We start from the raw sequence: 17055 nt of genomic DNA on the forward strand, positions 1-17055 counted from the left end.
TTTTTCATTTGTCTATTAACAAAGTTAGTGGAACTTTTTCATTTTTCGATCTATCTTCTATTTTGTGAATATCCTATAGCAATCACTTTCCAAATATCTCACAACCTGCCACTCATAGAGATTCAGTAAGATCTGCATATTTCCATGTACGCCTAACTTTTTTCCGCATAATCTTATTTTAATAGCACAGACTGTAAAATAAAATTAAAAATGACAAAAAAATTTATTAACTTTTGAAGTAATCAGATTCCGAGGCGAACATTAATTGTGAGAATCTTAAGAAAACTCATCAAAAGTATTATATGGCGTGAAACCGATCAGTTATTTAAAGGTGTATTTTTTTTCTATAAACAATTAGTGTCATGACATTATGGCATTTTGCGAAACGGCTAGATTTGACTCTCAAGATTTGCTTACGATGGACCACGAATAACTCCGATAAACGTCAAGAAGGCATAAAAGAAAAATAAACAAGATTTTCCCATTTTATGTGTAGTCCATCGATCTTAAAATTGAATGTGAAATGAGAAAAAAAAATAAAAAGAAAAAAGAATTTGGAGGGCTGGCTATTAAGTGGGAGGGTAAACGGTATCAAAAACAATCCTAGCAAATACACGACGAGTCTCGTGAAAGTCCCCAAGAGCAAGAGACTTGTAGTTTATCCTACGGTCTAAACTTGGCACACCTCTCTCTTCGTTTCCTCTTCTTCTCACACTTCCAAACATTTTCTGCACTCTCTCCAACATTAGTTTTGACATGAACACCTGAAAACAACAAATAAAGCCCTCATGAAAAACAAGTTCAGTTCATTATGACTGATTCCAAATGTTTTTACTCTCAAGTGTGTGTGTACCATATCCGAGCTAGGTGCTTGCGGGTATTTGCTCATTGCGTTAGCTAAGTAGTCCCGGTCATTCATCTTTCTCGCAGCTGATTTTATAGACTCTGCTAAGCTCATGACCTGTTTCGATAATTTGCTGTCTGAGTCAACAGTGTCTTTTTCATGACCGGACAGTTCTTGGAAGTTTGAGTTGTGCTGTTTGGAGTTGCTCTTTGCAATCTCTATGGCTTCGGATAAAGATACTTCGCTGTATATGGCAAGACAGTAGGAAGCTACTACCGTTGGATCCCTAGGCTGATCCACCAATGCTTTGTGCAATGCCAAGATCCCAATCCTGTTAGTTGCCAAAATTGTTAACTTGGCAAAACCATTTACTAAAACAGATTCACAAAAAGGAGATTTCTCACCAGAGGAACTCGTTGCATGGTCGATCAGGTGCTACAAGTCGGTCAAGATTGCGAAACATCGACTACAAGGGAGAGACTTTGATCGGTTAGCTCTATGGAGCCGTTTATTGCAGTCCCTAGTGTTTACTAATTATACTAGAAAGAAAGTTGCCATGTCTAATTTGGGAAAGCAGAATCATGTACCAGAAGCATGTTGGACCTTCCATCACGCCTCCGGAACCCTTGAGAAACAAAATATGATGCCTGCAAATAGATAAGCGATTTAGACAAACTATGAAAAACACTAGATACGCACTACATAACACCACACTGCTAGAGAAGATTCTCCATACCTGGATAGGTAGAAGAATTTCCATGAGCCCAAATCTCCATAATAATCGTAAAGAAGCTTCTGCTGACCCATACGCAAGCATATAATTGATTTCCATCTGGACCCTTGACTGCAGAATTATCAGAAAAGCAGAAAAGCTGCTCACTTCTAACCTAATGAGGAAAAAGGTAAAGTAGGGAGAACAAGAGAAGGGAAAGAGATATACAGGGTCAAGTCTCAGCAATGAAGAGGAAAGCTCCTTCACAGAAACAGCAACCTCTTTAGTCAAGCTGAATCCTAACCTCGCTGCAATCCTAATTGCACGTAAAATGCGAGCTGTAAAGTGAACACCGTTACCTTCTTTTGAAGCCTTTCCAAACAAATAGATTTCATACCAATGACAACATCATTGCATCTGCAACTGACCTTTATCCTCGATAAATGAAAGCTTCGCTGAGGATACTGTCCTCACCTAAAGAATAATAGACTGATTAGGACTCATACCAATTCACTCACATGTCAACTGGTTTCTATAAAAAAAAAAAACTGATAGCTTAAATTGCAAAGCCTACTTTAGAATTCCTTATATCTTCAACTCCTCCTATATAGTCATACACCACATTCTCCAATGGATCAAACATCAACCTGAAAAATCCAACTTATGAATGTTAATGCATGCTGCATATGGATTCACTTTCACAAATAAATGTGAGATAAATAGTGATAGTGCCTACCCGTTAACTGTAAAATCACGCTGTAAGCAATTCTTCCAACGGATATAATCACGGTCATTGCAGCCCGCAGGCTTTCTGAAGTTTTTATTCGGCGCTTTACCAGTTCTTGCTGAAGTACTAAAACTTGATACCTGTTACAACAGAACAACTCCATTAAGCCTTGGGACAGAATTTTATGAACGTGAGAGAAAGATAGATAAGAGAAAGTGTTCTTTCCGATTAAGAATAATCAAAGAACCCAACTTTAAGTTTAAGCGTACTTAAATGATAGGTTGATATGACATAAATACATGTGAATGAGAGAAATCTTGAACAAACCTCTATAATAATATCGTCGACATAAACATGACAGATAGGAAACCGTCTTCCAACGATTTGACAACGGGGAAATACTTTCCGTACCTGTACTCACAGCGATGATTCACAAATTAAGTGAAGGAAAGACAAGAAGGGGACTTGGTATATTTTAAAAAGGATGTAGTTCCATAGGCTGAATTTAAACCTCAGTGAGTTCGGCTGAAGTGATAACATCAAAATCCTTGGGGATTCTATCTAGTATAAGATCCCGAACACAGCCTCCAACTAGGTAAACTTGAAAACCTGGAGCATCATAGGATATTTCAGAGAAATAAGGATCTTGGCGAAAATGTAGCTCATTGAAACAAGGGTCTTGGCGATAAAAGGAACATCATAGCATTTTCAGAGAAATAAGGATCTTGTCGAAAATGTAGCTCATTGAAGAAAGCCTAGAGCTAGTGTTCCCCAAACATTACTCAGGATAAATAAAAATTTGAATTCAGCAACCTAAAAGCTTGAGACTTGATAGGTTCCACATACTAAAGCTACGAAACGCACAAATTTTCAGGCTACAAAAGCACAAACACAAACACAAGTTCCTCACTCAAAGCCTACGTAAGCTTTACACTAGACTTCACAAAGAAGTAAAATACCTTTTTTCCTCAGCTTATTGAGAACCATCCGTGTAGATTCAGGGATCATGGACCTCTGTATACCAAACTCATTAGCATCTAACTTCTTAAACGGCATCGATTTATCCTTACTCCTCCGAGCGCCATTAAAATCTTCCATCGTTTAACATGAGAATCAACAACAACACATGAATTCCCGCTTCGTAAGAATCAAACTTTTGGTTTCTGATAAAGTTAAATTGAATCAGAATTTTACAGAGAAATGATAATCACCACGGCTTTCTTCCTTGCGTGGTTTCACCAGATTTCTAGGAGCTGCGATAGCTCCAACGCATCCGCAATGCCCAATCTGAAATTTTCCCCATTTTCAGGTCGTTTTTAATGGTTGGTTAGACATGGAACTGAAGAAAAAAAATTCGATAAGAAGAGAGATGGAGACGAAACTGTAGGCGTTCGGAGGGAGAAGGGGAGATCTCTAATGGAGCCATAACAAGGACGGCAAAAGATTAGAGCTCTCGATGAGACACCAAAAGAGCCGTACGCCATTGTAGTAAGCTTATTCAACATATCACGGCATTACGAGTCGGAGAAGAAGAAGCAACATATCGGAATCTCAGAGGCATGGATCTCAAGGAGATGCCTTTGGGAGAGAAGAAAAAAAACGATATGGGCCTTTAAAACCCATCATTAGATTGATTTAGTTAGTAGGCCCGTTAATTTCATAAAAAGCCCAAGGTATAGATAATCATAACCGTAGAGACAAATTAGCGTTTTACAATTTCAGGTTTTTGGATTTTCGATTTTAAAAATTGTTACCAAACTGAAATCAATGGAGTATGGATCAGGTTGATAATTTTTTTGGTTTCAAATTAGATTCAGGTATTAACTAAATATATATTTTTAAAATAAAATAATAAAAATCGACAAGAATGTATGAAACCAAATCAGTTCAATTAGAAACACAGGAGACAACAAGTATAACGAAGGAATGATGTTGTGGTTCTCCATTATTTATGTGTTTGGATGTAGAAAAACAAATTAACATAGACTACTTTCCTAATCTCCAAATATTACAGATATTTATAAAAAGCTAGAAACTTATCATGACAGTTTTAACCAAAAACAAAAATCTTATCATGACAGTTGAACAAAACAAATATGGGAACCTAAGGTAATAACAACGTGACTAGGGCTTATAGGTGAGTAGTCAGAGCAGTTAGTTGGCTGGCTCGTACGTACGCCATTTAGAGTTCAGATTCCACTTCCCTACAATGGGACAAGATGAGCTCTTATGTGGGCCAGAAAAAAAAAAAAAAAAAAAAAGAGGGAACTATATTTAAAACTCGATAGGTACACAATGATCGAAAAAAAAATGTTACACGTAGAGGAAAAAAAACTATTAAATAAATAAAACATTAAGCAGTCCTACCATAATGCAAAATCATGACATGATCACTAGTTGATGAATCCCGAAGCAAAATGAAAGAGGGAGATGATGATGGTAATGATGATTTTGTTGGACTCCATATTGTATCTCTTACTTGTTGCATCGTCAACAACGGCGATAATTGTTGTCCTCTGCACCTTATCTCTATCTATTTCCATTTGCATCCATGCATCAAACAAACCAAAAGGAGTCAACATCGCATAAATATCCCATATTTGTGCAGATGTGCTCGTGTGTGTTAAACATGAGATACTAAAAGGTTAGAGTACATATATGACATGATCATCTGCAAAGTTGATCGGTTAGTTAGATAACCGGTGGATATGCTTCTTTGAAAATTTTTGCTTTTGGGTTTCTTTTCCGTTAGCTTGATGTTGCTAAGACACATATTTTTTTACTAAAAGCCAGAAAAAAAAAATCAACAAAAAAACTATAACAACTTAACTTTATCTAAAGTGTTTTTTTAATTGTCTTTATTGAAGAAACGCATGCTTATTTGTTTTCGTAGTTAATGTAACGTATGCCCCTAAACTCCGTACTTTACCTCGACTTGACGCCAAAGATACGAAGTGTAACGAGAAAATAAAACATATTAAACATAAATATGTTTTTTTTTAAAAAAAAATAATAATAAATAAATAAAACATATTAAACATATATAAACAAAATCTGGTCAGCTGACACTAAAAGGTAAAGTATATAATTCATTCAAGTTCAAAAAAAAATGTCACTAAAGAAGAAAAGAGAAACCAAAATCTGGTCAACTCCGAGAGACTACTTGAGGCGGTCTAACTAATGACACGACGGTGTAAAAACCTGCCCGACTTTTAATCATAACGGGCCTATACTTAGATTTTCCCCGTAATGTAAAATGCAAAATTATTCAAAATTCCACGATGTGGTGTCTACATTTGAAATAGTAATCGAGCAAAAATTATTATCTTAAAAAATTTGAAATATATTGATCGCGCCCCAAACTCATGAAAACAATAATATTGAATTATAATGTTTTATTTTGATATATAAAAGATTTCTTTATATATAATCGAGAAATTCTGCTCCTAAACTCATAAAAAAATTTCGGGTTGCGAACCATAATGGATTAATTGATCTCTTTCCCGCAGTCAGTGCTCAAACTATAGACATGATTCGACTTTTCCAAAATCTGACTTTGGATTCAACCGGTTAAGCTCTACCGACTATGATTCTTATTATATGCTTCATTTTTTTTATACATAGTTTGTATATTATAGTTGAATCGTATGCTTCAAAATTTCTTGAGATTAGAAATTTTAAAGAAAACAAAATGAAATGACACCAAGATTTATAAATTATAGCTTAATTCATCCAATAAATATGCAAGTTTTTTTTTTTGTTATCAGAGATAAAGTTTTGTATTATTCTGCTGTTGAACTGTCAAGCGTTCAAAGCTACTTTTTTAGATCTCTTTATTTTAAAATACGTTGTTTTGTGTTCTATTGTAGGAACGTGATTGGTTGGTGAGGAGATGATCAAGTTATTTCAAAATTCATGAAAGTGCACCACTTGGATTATGATGCGACATCTTGCACGTAACGTCAAGCCCCCTATTTAAAAACCTATATGAGATTAAACAATTATATATATATGCTATTCGACGAGAAATAAGAAAATAGCTGACCTTAGCAAGCCATAAGCGTGACGACAAGGTTAGGTTTCCCCACAACTTTTAAAGATTTTTTGGTTTAAGAGGTAACAAAATTATTTTAACGTTAAATTAACCTAACTAATGAATTTCTCTAGAAACGGCTACCAAAAAGAAAAGATCGACTTCACTATATAAATTTAAGCCATGTGAGGAAAAATATGGATATTTTCTGAAGCCGATATATAGACTCCCTCTAGTACTAGTGATATTAACTATTTTCAAAACACGTTGTTGAGTAGCTCATAACATACTCGTACATATATAAACCAAATCTACGACGGTGTTACTAGACGAAAATTTAGATGGCATGTTCTATTTTAAGCCAATAGCATATATAGTTATCATTATCTACCTTTTCTGTTCATCGGAGCTAATCCACTATAGCTTTTGTTATTCAGGGAAAATCTTTCATCACTATAGGATAATCTTGTGTTTTCAGATGTAGTAGATTCAGGAATCTTTTAGAGGTGTGATTGTTTTTAGGGTTTATTATAATTTAAGATAAAAGCAAAAAAAGTTTCTTCTTTTTATTAATTAAGTAATTTATTATGAATTCATAATGGTTTTCAGGTTTTTGAAATGGTCTCTGATTTTAGGTGTTTAAAGATATCTCTTACCTATGAATACAAGCAAAAAGGAAACACTTGTGCATTGTTCTTAGGTATTAGTGAATATCTATTTGTTGTTATATTACGAGATGTATAACCTCTTTAGTCATTACATGTGGATTCTGCAGTAATCAGAGAGAAGATGTAGTGGCGGAGCCAGAAATTTTTTTGACTGGGAACATATAAAAATATAAATAATTTAATAAATGGGGGCATTAATAGAACACTACTAAATTATATCAAGTTTTGAAAATTGGTTGGGGGCGACCCATGCTTAATGCATGTGGCCGCCACTGAAAAGATGTATGGATTATATATGTGATACAATTAACACATACACAATTTTCATAGAATTTGAATTCGTGTGTATGTAATTAAAATAGTCGGAGGAAATATATTTTGTAAAAAAGTTTATATCTAACGGAAAATCTCAAAGCTTTGATTCACTTATATACACATCTAATTACCAACATTTAGTTAGAATATATAAACTGTCGAAAATGCATGACTTTCGATTAGGATTGACTTTTAAATGGAGTATCAACCAATCAACTGACTAGGGAAAGTATTAAACTATGCAAAGATTTATTAGGGATATGCTTTTGAGTGGGAAAGACATTTTTTTGGGTTGATGGAAAAGACAAAGTTAGCCATGCATGCATCAATGCTTTCAAATCACGTTTTTCATCAAATGATTATTTGTATAAGAATATTACATGTCACCCATTTGTCTATCATGGTGCTATAGTTAACGTATCAAATTAAATATCAATATACAATAACAATGCTATATTCATAATGCATTACTAGACTGACCAAATATCAATATATTCTTGTGACGATGTGCATGCTCTCAATAAAATAAGCAAAACCATGAGGGAACTTGTTGCCTTAAACGGAAAACTAGATTTTTCATGGTTATTCATATTTTCGTGAAACCCAACTTTTTCATACATAATTTTTATGAACTAACATAACTTAAGTTTTAATAAGATTTGACCGTTATTATCACCACGTCTAAAAGAATGATTAGAGACGATAATGTGTTTAATGTTTTAGAAAGCCTTAGCCATTTATTAGACATTATAATTTGGTTACGTAAAATGAAATTAAGTTTATAATAATTAGCAAGCACTAATCTATCAATCGGATATTAGCTGAGAATAATTAACTGGTCATTCAATTATGGCGAAATTTGAAATTTGTTTGTCACCACCTAATTAATGTCTAAACGGCCGCGCTTTTCTAAAACTGGTTATATTGGATACACTATACTATATATGTGTGTGTACACACACACACACCCCTATACATGCAGTTGATTCTTGTAGGGCACAAGACTTCATATCGCATGAACATGTATTTGTGAGCCTATCTAGACTCCATAGGAACATGCAATATACTTAGATTAATGTAAATTCTAATTAACGAGAGCATCTACACACACTAATACGCATGTAAGCTTTTTGAGGTTGGATTAAGATATCCTTTCTTTTTCTGGTTTTCTACTATTCTCAAAGCAAGCATGCCTGATGACTCAGACTTGTTTTGTTCCAAAAATAACATTATTATAAATTTTTTTTTTTATAAATTATTATAGTTAATATAAACTATATTATGGCCTGAAACTAATGAAAAGGCCAGTTATAGTTCCCCTCTCGTTTTCCAGTTTCCTATGAGAATAAATTATATAACAACAATAATGATAATAATTATTGATAAGGTGGTGGGTTCTTCGAGAAACGATCAATCAAAAACCTAATTAACCAGTATTTTTTTCTTGTAGTTTTCAAATGAGATAGGCTAATTTTAGGGTAATCAAAATTCTTATTAGAGAGTTACTTATGAGCAAATAATTTGGTGAATCATGAAAACCAAAACTTATGAATAATTCGTTTGAAATTGTTTGAATGAAGTTGAACACGGAAGGAATCGAATTCATAAATCCGAGCCCTAGGTTATTCATGAGTATTAATTAGATTTGCACCTAATTAAGGATCTCGTGTAACTCTCAGTATTCAGAAAGTGGTTTTACTCACCTCTATTACTACAATTGTATACCTATAACTTAGGTTTAATTGAACTAAATTATAGACATTACGACACCATGACATCAAGACGTGTGACCTAATTAAGTTGGGGATTTAGTTCCAATGTCATTTTCATTTTATATCTATATATATATATATATATATATATCCAAAAATCTTAGAAGATTAAAAAAACATACATATAAAACAGTTGGAGTTTTAGATATTTACCTCAGATTCGCTATCCAATTGAAGCTTCTTCATAAGGTACTTAGTTAGTAATCTAACTGTGATTCTCCCATCCCTTATCCATGCAAATTCAAAACAAAATTGCAAGTTAAAATATAACAGAAGTAATCGTTAGTAACTTCCCTATCTAAAGAAATAAGTTTCAATAAGACAAAAAAAAAAGAGTTACTTGATTCTCAAGTAGCTTTTGTTTACTTGAGGCAAGAACGGTTCCTTTTCCCTGCGTTTCACAAATCCAATGTTATAAACTATACAATGGACTCCCATGTGTTACATACTAACATGAATAGATAAAGAAACAGTAGGAGAGTTCTTTATAATTACTGGAATTGTGAAGCCTGAAGAAGAAACCAAAGACCAGAATGTGGTCTTCTTGGAGGATCAAGAACCCTAAACTCCGAGCTTGGTCCAGCCCCTCCCTCCTCCACATAGCAACTACTTGTAACACTATTATTATTAGTGACGTCACGCTCACTCATCATTCCTAATGATGACGGTCTAAATGGTGCCGTGTATTGAGGTATCCACGGCTTTGAAGATGGAAACGAAAAACCGCGATTTAATAGCGTTTGAGGCCGAATAAACTGGTGATTGTAAACCAACGACGCTCCACGCATCGTCAGCAATTGGTCATGCGAATATGGCGGCTGCGGCGGTTGCTGCGGTTGCGGGTGATCTTCACTACTACTAACCGCTCCTGCCGCGGTTAAAGTTGAGGAGAACAAACTGAGCTCTAACGAAGTTTCTCTTCCACTTGCGTTCTTGCTACAACAACGTTGGACCTTATACGACGCCGTGTTGTTATTCTCCTCCTCAGGGCCTATACCTAAGCGGAGCCAAGATTTGTCTTTGTTACCATCTTCTTTATTGATACAAGAAACGACGTCGTCGTTCTTTGAGCCGGACCGGTCGTCTTTGTTGGCCAGAGGGGAAGAGATGTTATGATAGTTAGTAGAAGCTGCTGTTGGATCGGAGACGGAGCATGTTTCTCCACTAGAATCTTGATTGTTTATTGTTGCTTCTCTGATCATCATCGCCTCCGTGAAACCGCCTCTGCCGCCGCTGCAACCGCCGTAACTGAAAACGCCAAAACGCGGTGAGGATTCAAGAGGAACCATATTGGTCATTTGATCTCAGCATGAGCCGATATATGGAGGGATTGTTGAAAAAGTGAGAAGAGGGCTTAGAGAAGGCATGGTTTTGTGGAGAGGAAATGATTCTCACGAAGAAGATAAGGGTTTTGTTTATTTATTTCTTTCTTTTTTCTTTTTGGTTACAAATAGTTTATATGCGTGTAGGGTTGTGAGTGAGAGAGGACGAGGAAGAGAATTATTCCTTTGCAAATCTTACTTTCCATTAATTCTCTTTGTTTGGAAGCTTGTGGGAATGTAAGAAAGAGAGAGAGGAATGTGATGGTCTCTCTGTCTGTCAGACTTAAATTCAATAAAAATATCTGAAATTATGAATTTTTTTCATGTACGTAGAGATCATATATACGTAATGTAAAAGCTTATAAAATTTAGGACTACACTTTTTCTTTTTCTTACTCAAAATGATTAAACAATATTAATTGTTTTCTGTAAAAGTTTATTTGGGTTTTATTGACTTTAAAAGGACGAAAGGTATGCCTATGCGAGGAAAAGGATGAAATGGGGTGTGATCGATCCAGCTAATCGCTTTTTCAGGCCATGTTCCGAGGATAAAAAAATTGACAGCCAAAGTTATTTATTTGTTTTCCATGAAGTTAAATTACTAATATCCTTATAAAGTTTATTTTTAGCCCTAATGTGTTGCTTTTTATGGGATTTTTTGGGATATATTTTATTTAGCTGTAATGAGTTTGTAATTATCTCTTCCAATTTAGTTTTCTCTTTTAATTAAATGTAATAACAAATATTTATATTTTTTAGAAAAGTACAAAAACTATTTACGGATGTGGCCTTAATTATCAAATTTGATTCTTCATTGTATATGTTTAGAGTATTGAGACTATAATCCATGTTTTTAATATAGTTTTGATAATATTCAGTCAATTTATTTGGCGATCTAGTAGAGGTCATCGACGTTCTTCTATAGCTTCGATATAAATTTCGTCTCAAAAAGTAGTAAAAGCAATTGTTACTGGTTCACTTTTAGTTGTGCACAGAAGTTCTCGAATATATCATGAAAAAGTGAAAACCATATGGTTTCGCATACATGTAAAAAAAAATATCATATATATGTCAAGATCCATTTGTTTCGTAATGATCGTCAGCTAATTTAATCTTCAATTACGATCATTGCGAAGTCCTTTTTGTTTTCTATAAAAATCACTCATTTCCTAAAATATTTTAACAGTCTTACAACTTTATCTTTTCGTTAAAGTCTTACGAAAATAGCATCATAAGTTAATCATCTGTATCAACCGTAACAAAAGAATTTGTGAATATCTAGGCTAGTGGGTGTTAGATTGTTAGCGTTTTTTTTTTTCTTTTTCTTTACTTTCTTTCTTACTGTGAAATTACTTATCTAGCGATTGATGGTTTTGGTATAGTAAATTAGTAATGTGTAAATAAAGGTACGTGAATCTCGTTTATTGTTGTAAGAAAAAAAAAAAGAAATGTAGGAAAAATGAAGTACTATGGTTGCACTTAATTACAGAAAGGGTGCATGAGTGAGTTGATCAAATAATAAAATATAGTTTCTAGATTAGAAATGAGGCAAGTGGAATGGGCAGAGAGTGGAGAGGAATATGATGACAATATCTGGCAAAATGTCAATAATAAGATAGATTACTTGGAATATTACATACAATAAAATATGTATACATGCATGATGGGAAGTTGAATCAAACTAAAAGGAAACCATAAAAGGGAGCGTGAAGAAAGAATGAAAGGCTAATAATAAAGAAATGATGTAAGGAAAAATAAAGTAGGAGTAGAAATTGGTAAAGCATGTATTCTTTTTTATTTATTTATATATATAGGGGGGGAAAATGTGGGTTTTATATTCGATGGTTGTAGGAGGACATGAATATACAAAAGAAAACCCTAAAAATGGTAAAATAAAAAAACCCAAAAAAGAAAGAAAAAAATAATGAAAAAGAGAGTTGGGCATGCATGATGGTGTTTGGTATCACCAGAGCCCGAGGACCCAAACCACAGACGACGTGGGGACTCTTCTGCTCTTTCTCTGAACTCCATGTGACCCCCACAATTCCTCTAACATATATACTCTTTACTACATTTTTTCGTTTTTTGTTTTACAGTTTTTTTGTTAATATCCTTGCATCTTTCATAGAAGGGGTCTATATTGTTATTTTTTTTAACAGTTTTTCTGTTAATATCCTTACATCTTTCATATAAGTTGTCTATAGTTGTGTGTAGTCGTTGGTGCTGCTGGCACTTCTTTTACCTTCGATTAAGTATTATGCAAGGCTTTTGGTTACACATATCGAACGGACTTGTATACGGCTATCCTTAAACCACAAAAAAATAGTCTATAGTGGTCGATAAAAAAGATGACAATAACGGAGTCCTAAAAGACGAGTTGTTTGAAGCAACGAGTTTGAGTTTTGGCGGTGAGAAAAGAGGTGATTTTAAAGGAAAATTTTGCTATACTATATGCATATCCAAGATGCATGGCAAACACAAACTGCGACGGCATAGCGATTAATAATAAATTGTATTTTTTTTTTCTGCGCATGATTGAAACAAATTATGTCATATTATGTGAAGTAATATTTGAGTAAATGACATGAAATAGGTTATCTAACCCCATCCCTTTGTGGATGTGTTATGTGATGGCAAATTGGCAATGGGACCACCAATGCTGAATGCACTTGACCAGTGATATGGTGATATGCTAACTTAGCAGTTTAAATGATTTTAGAAGAATATTTCAAGAAAATTCTCTCGAAATAGTTACAAATGTTTGACGAAATGGTGATGTGGTGGCAGTTGATTGAGTATTCTGTTAAGAAATCTTGCTAATTTAGTGTATGAATATAAGAAAGAGGTTGTAAATCAGACTAAAGATAAATCATAAATGTATAGTAAAGAACCTTTTTTAGCATGCATATTAGATGCGATCGGAATAATGTACTCATTTAGGTGCAGTATTGTCTTTTCACTTGGTAAAAGCACTCAGATTGTGATATGATAATATAATATATATAGCTTTATATTTTAACAAAATATGAGTTCTCTCCATAGCTTCGATACCATGAAAAAGAGATTGATAAACCAATGAAGAACAAAACCTTTAGTCGAAAAAAAAAACGAAATAAAGAATGAAGAACAGAAAAGAAATAGGAATCGAAGAACAAAATTTATTTTTTGTATTTTAAAATTGTTTAACATATATATGCTCGTTTTGTACTTTTTCACACACCGGTGCACACAAACTAGGCCAACATTTCGATCGCTACTGATTTTGTTGACCAGGTCCATTATAATATTTGGGCCCAAGTCTCTAATTGTGTTATGTTCCTCAATTGTGCGATCGAGTTTGTTGTCTATTTTGACACAATTTCCATCATCCTCCCGAGTATGTGATGCACACACCGACACACGAGTTCACCTTCAACAAAGCCTGACGTAGTGCCTTCACGTCGCAAAAAGAAAATAAAAGAAACAGAAGACGTGAGTGACGTAGTAAAAGAGATGCAAGAAAAGAGCAAGGTAGCGCAAATTTGCTTGGTATTTAGAGATATAGATACTTAAAATGCATTTATTAATTTATATGTTCCTAGGTAAGTATTAAAACTATGCTTTCATTTATTTCCAAGGGAAAAATGAAGAATAGTCCTTTATTTTCTGTAATGAAGAAAAACGTGAAAACATTCACCAAAATTACCCTCCCTCTCTCCTTTGTTTAAAGGTGGAAGGAGCTAACAAAACAGATAAGTCAACCCATTAACCATAAATATACTTTTAACAAAATAAGCTATTTCCTCTGTTTAGAATTAATTGATGTTTAAGGTTTTTGCATACAGATTAAGGATGCATTTAATATTTATTTTTTCTACACTAAAAACATTATCTATAATTCATTTAAATATTATTCAGCCAATAAAAAACAATTTGTAAAATATAAAAAGTCGAAAACAATAAAAATTCATTAAATTTTACATTGAAAAGTGAGAACATCAAATAATTCTGAAAAAAAAAACCTCATAAAACATCAAATAATTCTGAACAGAAAGAGTAATAAATAAGTGTAATTGTATACACAGATGTCCGAGAGTTGAAATTAGCTCATAAGTTGACCTTTTTTCTATTATCAAGCATTTAATGTGACGGTAGTAAACCTCATTAGTATATATGATGATAATTCTCCGTTGATTGCTTGCATTAATACCGAACTGATAATACTAAGTAATTTACGTTCATGTCTTTCGAGACTTCTTACTTTTTAAAACTCCCCACAAAAATGGAATTACTTCATTTAATAAACTCGTATGTTTTAATTAATTTTTACTAACAGTGTTAATAAAAAAATTATGAAAAAACTATTGAAAAAAATATCTTCGAAACATCACCTCTATAAAAACGGAGAAAATACATGTTGCTAAAACTATTGAGATAAATTTGCTCGAAACATTTGCTATAAGAATACTACATATTTAGGAATTAGGTGCTTTATTCGATATATATGAGAAGATCAAAACTCAAAAGTACATTGAAAGTTCGATCTTAATTGTTGTAGCATAACTTCATTTTAGTATTTTGGTCAAAACTAAAGAGGGGAAAATGTGGGAAACAAAAGAACCAGAAAATGTGGTATTCACATGCTGCAATCATTATGCTCTTTGTAATTTTTTTTTAGTTTCTTTCTTTCCGCGCGCGAGTCCGAAGGGCTCTTATCTTCATTGACCAACTTTAATGCAACAACTGTCCAAAATAGGCTACTCCCTCCAATCTCTCAGCACGCTTTTCCTTCATTGCCCATCACTTTCATCAATAACAAGTTAACAACACTTACTTCTGTTTTTTAGTTTTTTTTTTCTGTTTGAAACATTGCCATCAAATCTCGTGTTAATGCCACTCAGACACAACACGACCAATAGTTTATACATATACGATTTAAGAGATAAAAAGAAGAGGAAGAAATGATAGGAAACCTACATAACTATTTGAAGAGAGATGAACATGAGAAAGAAAGAAAAACAAACAACAAAGAAAGAGGTTGTTAATTAAGGAGAAGCAGAGTGAGATCGATCAAAGTGGAGAAGCTGTGCTGAACATTTGGGGCATTCCTTTAAGAGTTTAGGGACCATCAAATACATGAAGCAAGCTTTGCAACCAGCTACCACCAGAACTTCTTCTTCTTCTTTGTGATTCTCTCTTGATGACTCTGATGAAGATTCTTCGCTTTCATAATACGAGCTATCTTCTTCTGAAAACACAGATATATCCGATTCTTCACTGAATTCATCTGCATTGTTGTTGCTCACCAATGTCAATTTATCTGCATTGTTGTTGCTTACTAATGTCCTCGGATCTTCCTTCACTCTCATTCCATTGTTCGAGTTTATGTAGTAAATCTCTCCTGTCTAAAACAAAAACCCACCTCCAAGATTTCAATCCAAAAGTAATAAAACTTTCAACTCCTTTAATGCTTATTATAAGGCTAATCGCCTAATCACCAGAAGTAAAGTTTTATTTTTTTTTACTCTTGCAAGAAAGAATAAAGAGGAGACAGAACGATTCTGTTTTCTTTGTTCGCATTGTAATGCAAAAATGCAACCCAAGTCCTGAGACAAAAACAACTTGAGCTAGATTTTTAAATGTAAATCACTCTATACCTTATGTATATTTGGAAAACATTTGTTCCAATAAAGAAAATCATCCAGGAGATTCGATTAGAAACAAAGCTTGTATGCATTCCAAATCCGAAAATCTCAAAGTCAAGCCAAATAAATTCTTTCCACCGAAAGAAACAAACTGAAATGTCAGTTAGGGTTTCTCTTCTGGTTATTAAAATTAACCTTTAAACCAAACCTTGTGAGCATTATAGACAATAGACACAAGAGCATTATAGAAGCAATAAATGCAACACAAGTAAACAACAACAACAAAAAAAAGGGAAAATCAATTTATAAGGAAACAAAAAGAAGCTATTTTCCTCCCATAAATGAGCAAATGATTCTCCTTATTCTCGCAGTAAATGCGATCCCCAACACAAAAACGACACAAATTCGAAGTTCTTGCCAAGAATAGTTAAACCCAGCAAAAAAAAAAAAAGGAAAAAAAAAAAGAAGAAGAAGAGGAATCTGGTTTGTTTACCTTGAGATCAAGACACTGTTCCAAATGAGAAGGAATAGAGATGTGAGAATTGAGCTCCAAGTTTCTATCTGAGATCGGGATATGATCGTCGCTCTCGTCGGTCATACCAAGCCCATCTCCGACGACACTCCTCCTTCCCTGCTTACTCATTGAACAATTCTTCTGCATCGATCTCTCCAGATATTCCGTTATCTTCGCCATGTCTAGTGCCGCCATTTTTATCTTCTCTTTTTGTTTTCGTCGAACTCGCCGGAATGTTTCCAAAGCAGAGGAGGAGGAGGAAGAATAAGAAACGAGAAAGAGAGAATTTTTTAAGGGATTTTTAAGGTAGAAAACAAAAACCAAGGAACACTATTTAATTATGGGAAAAAACAAGACTTTAAGGGTAATTTCGGTATGTCAACCGCGCAATGACCACTGAGCCTCGCATTTTGTCGCACGCCCGTGTAGTCGAACATATGATCACTTCTACACTCGCGGGCCGTGCGCGTGACAAGATAATAATCATGGTCTCCATTAGTGGCTAAAATATTTATATTTTTTTT

General features: G+C 33.9%; 3 protein-coding genes across 3 annotated transcripts; all 3 read right to left on the reverse strand.

Annotated features, from left to right (window-relative positions):
- Window positions 1-485: 485 nt before the first annotated feature.
- On the reverse strand, window positions 486-3834 carry LOC18992258 (poly(A) polymerase I). Its single transcript, XM_006415636.2, has 14 exons — window positions 3666-3834; window positions 3495-3570; window positions 3243-3374; window positions 2795-2892; window positions 2611-2694; window positions 2293-2423; window positions 2131-2203; window positions 1985-2030; window positions 1785-1894; window positions 1581-1688; window positions 1432-1491; window positions 1249-1310; window positions 854-1175; window positions 486-764 (listed from the first exon to the last, which is right to left on the reverse strand). Exons 1-14 carry the CDS (start codon window positions 3786-3788, stop codon window positions 570-572), a joined length of 1620 nt encoding a protein of 539 aa, XP_006415699.1. The 5' UTR covers window positions 3789-3834; the 3' UTR covers window positions 486-569.
- A 525-nt stretch (window positions 3835-4359) lies between these two features.
- Window positions 4360-10369, reverse strand: LOC18992261 (protein LAX PANICLE 2). Its single transcript, XM_006415638.2, has 5 exons — window positions 9567-10369; window positions 9412-9462; window positions 9225-9297; window positions 4651-4816; window positions 4360-4487 (listed from the first exon to the last, which is right to left on the reverse strand). The coding sequence occupies exons 1-5, from the start codon at window positions 10367-10369 to the stop codon at window positions 4438-4440; spliced, it is 1143 nt and encodes a 380-aa protein (XP_006415701.2). The 3' UTR covers window positions 4360-4437.
- Window positions 10370-15233: 4864 nt separating this feature from the next.
- Window positions 15234-16833, reverse strand: LOC18992262. The gene is made up of 2 exons (XM_006415639.2): window positions 16511-16833; window positions 15234-15777 (listed from the first exon to the last, which is right to left on the reverse strand). The coding sequence occupies exons 1-2, from the start codon at window positions 16724-16726 to the stop codon at window positions 15418-15420; spliced, it is 576 nt and encodes a 191-aa protein (XP_006415702.1). The 5' UTR covers window positions 16727-16833; the 3' UTR covers window positions 15234-15417.
- Between the last annotated feature and the right edge of the window lie 222 nt (window positions 16834-17055).

The sequence above is a fragment of the Eutrema salsugineum genome, unplaced genomic scaffold, assembly GCF_000478725.1.
Source record: "Eutrema salsugineum unplaced genomic scaffold, Eutsalg1_0 scaffold_5, whole genome shotgun sequence".
Classification (NCBI taxonomy): domain Eukaryota; kingdom Viridiplantae; phylum Streptophyta; class Magnoliopsida; order Brassicales; family Brassicaceae; genus Eutrema; species Eutrema salsugineum.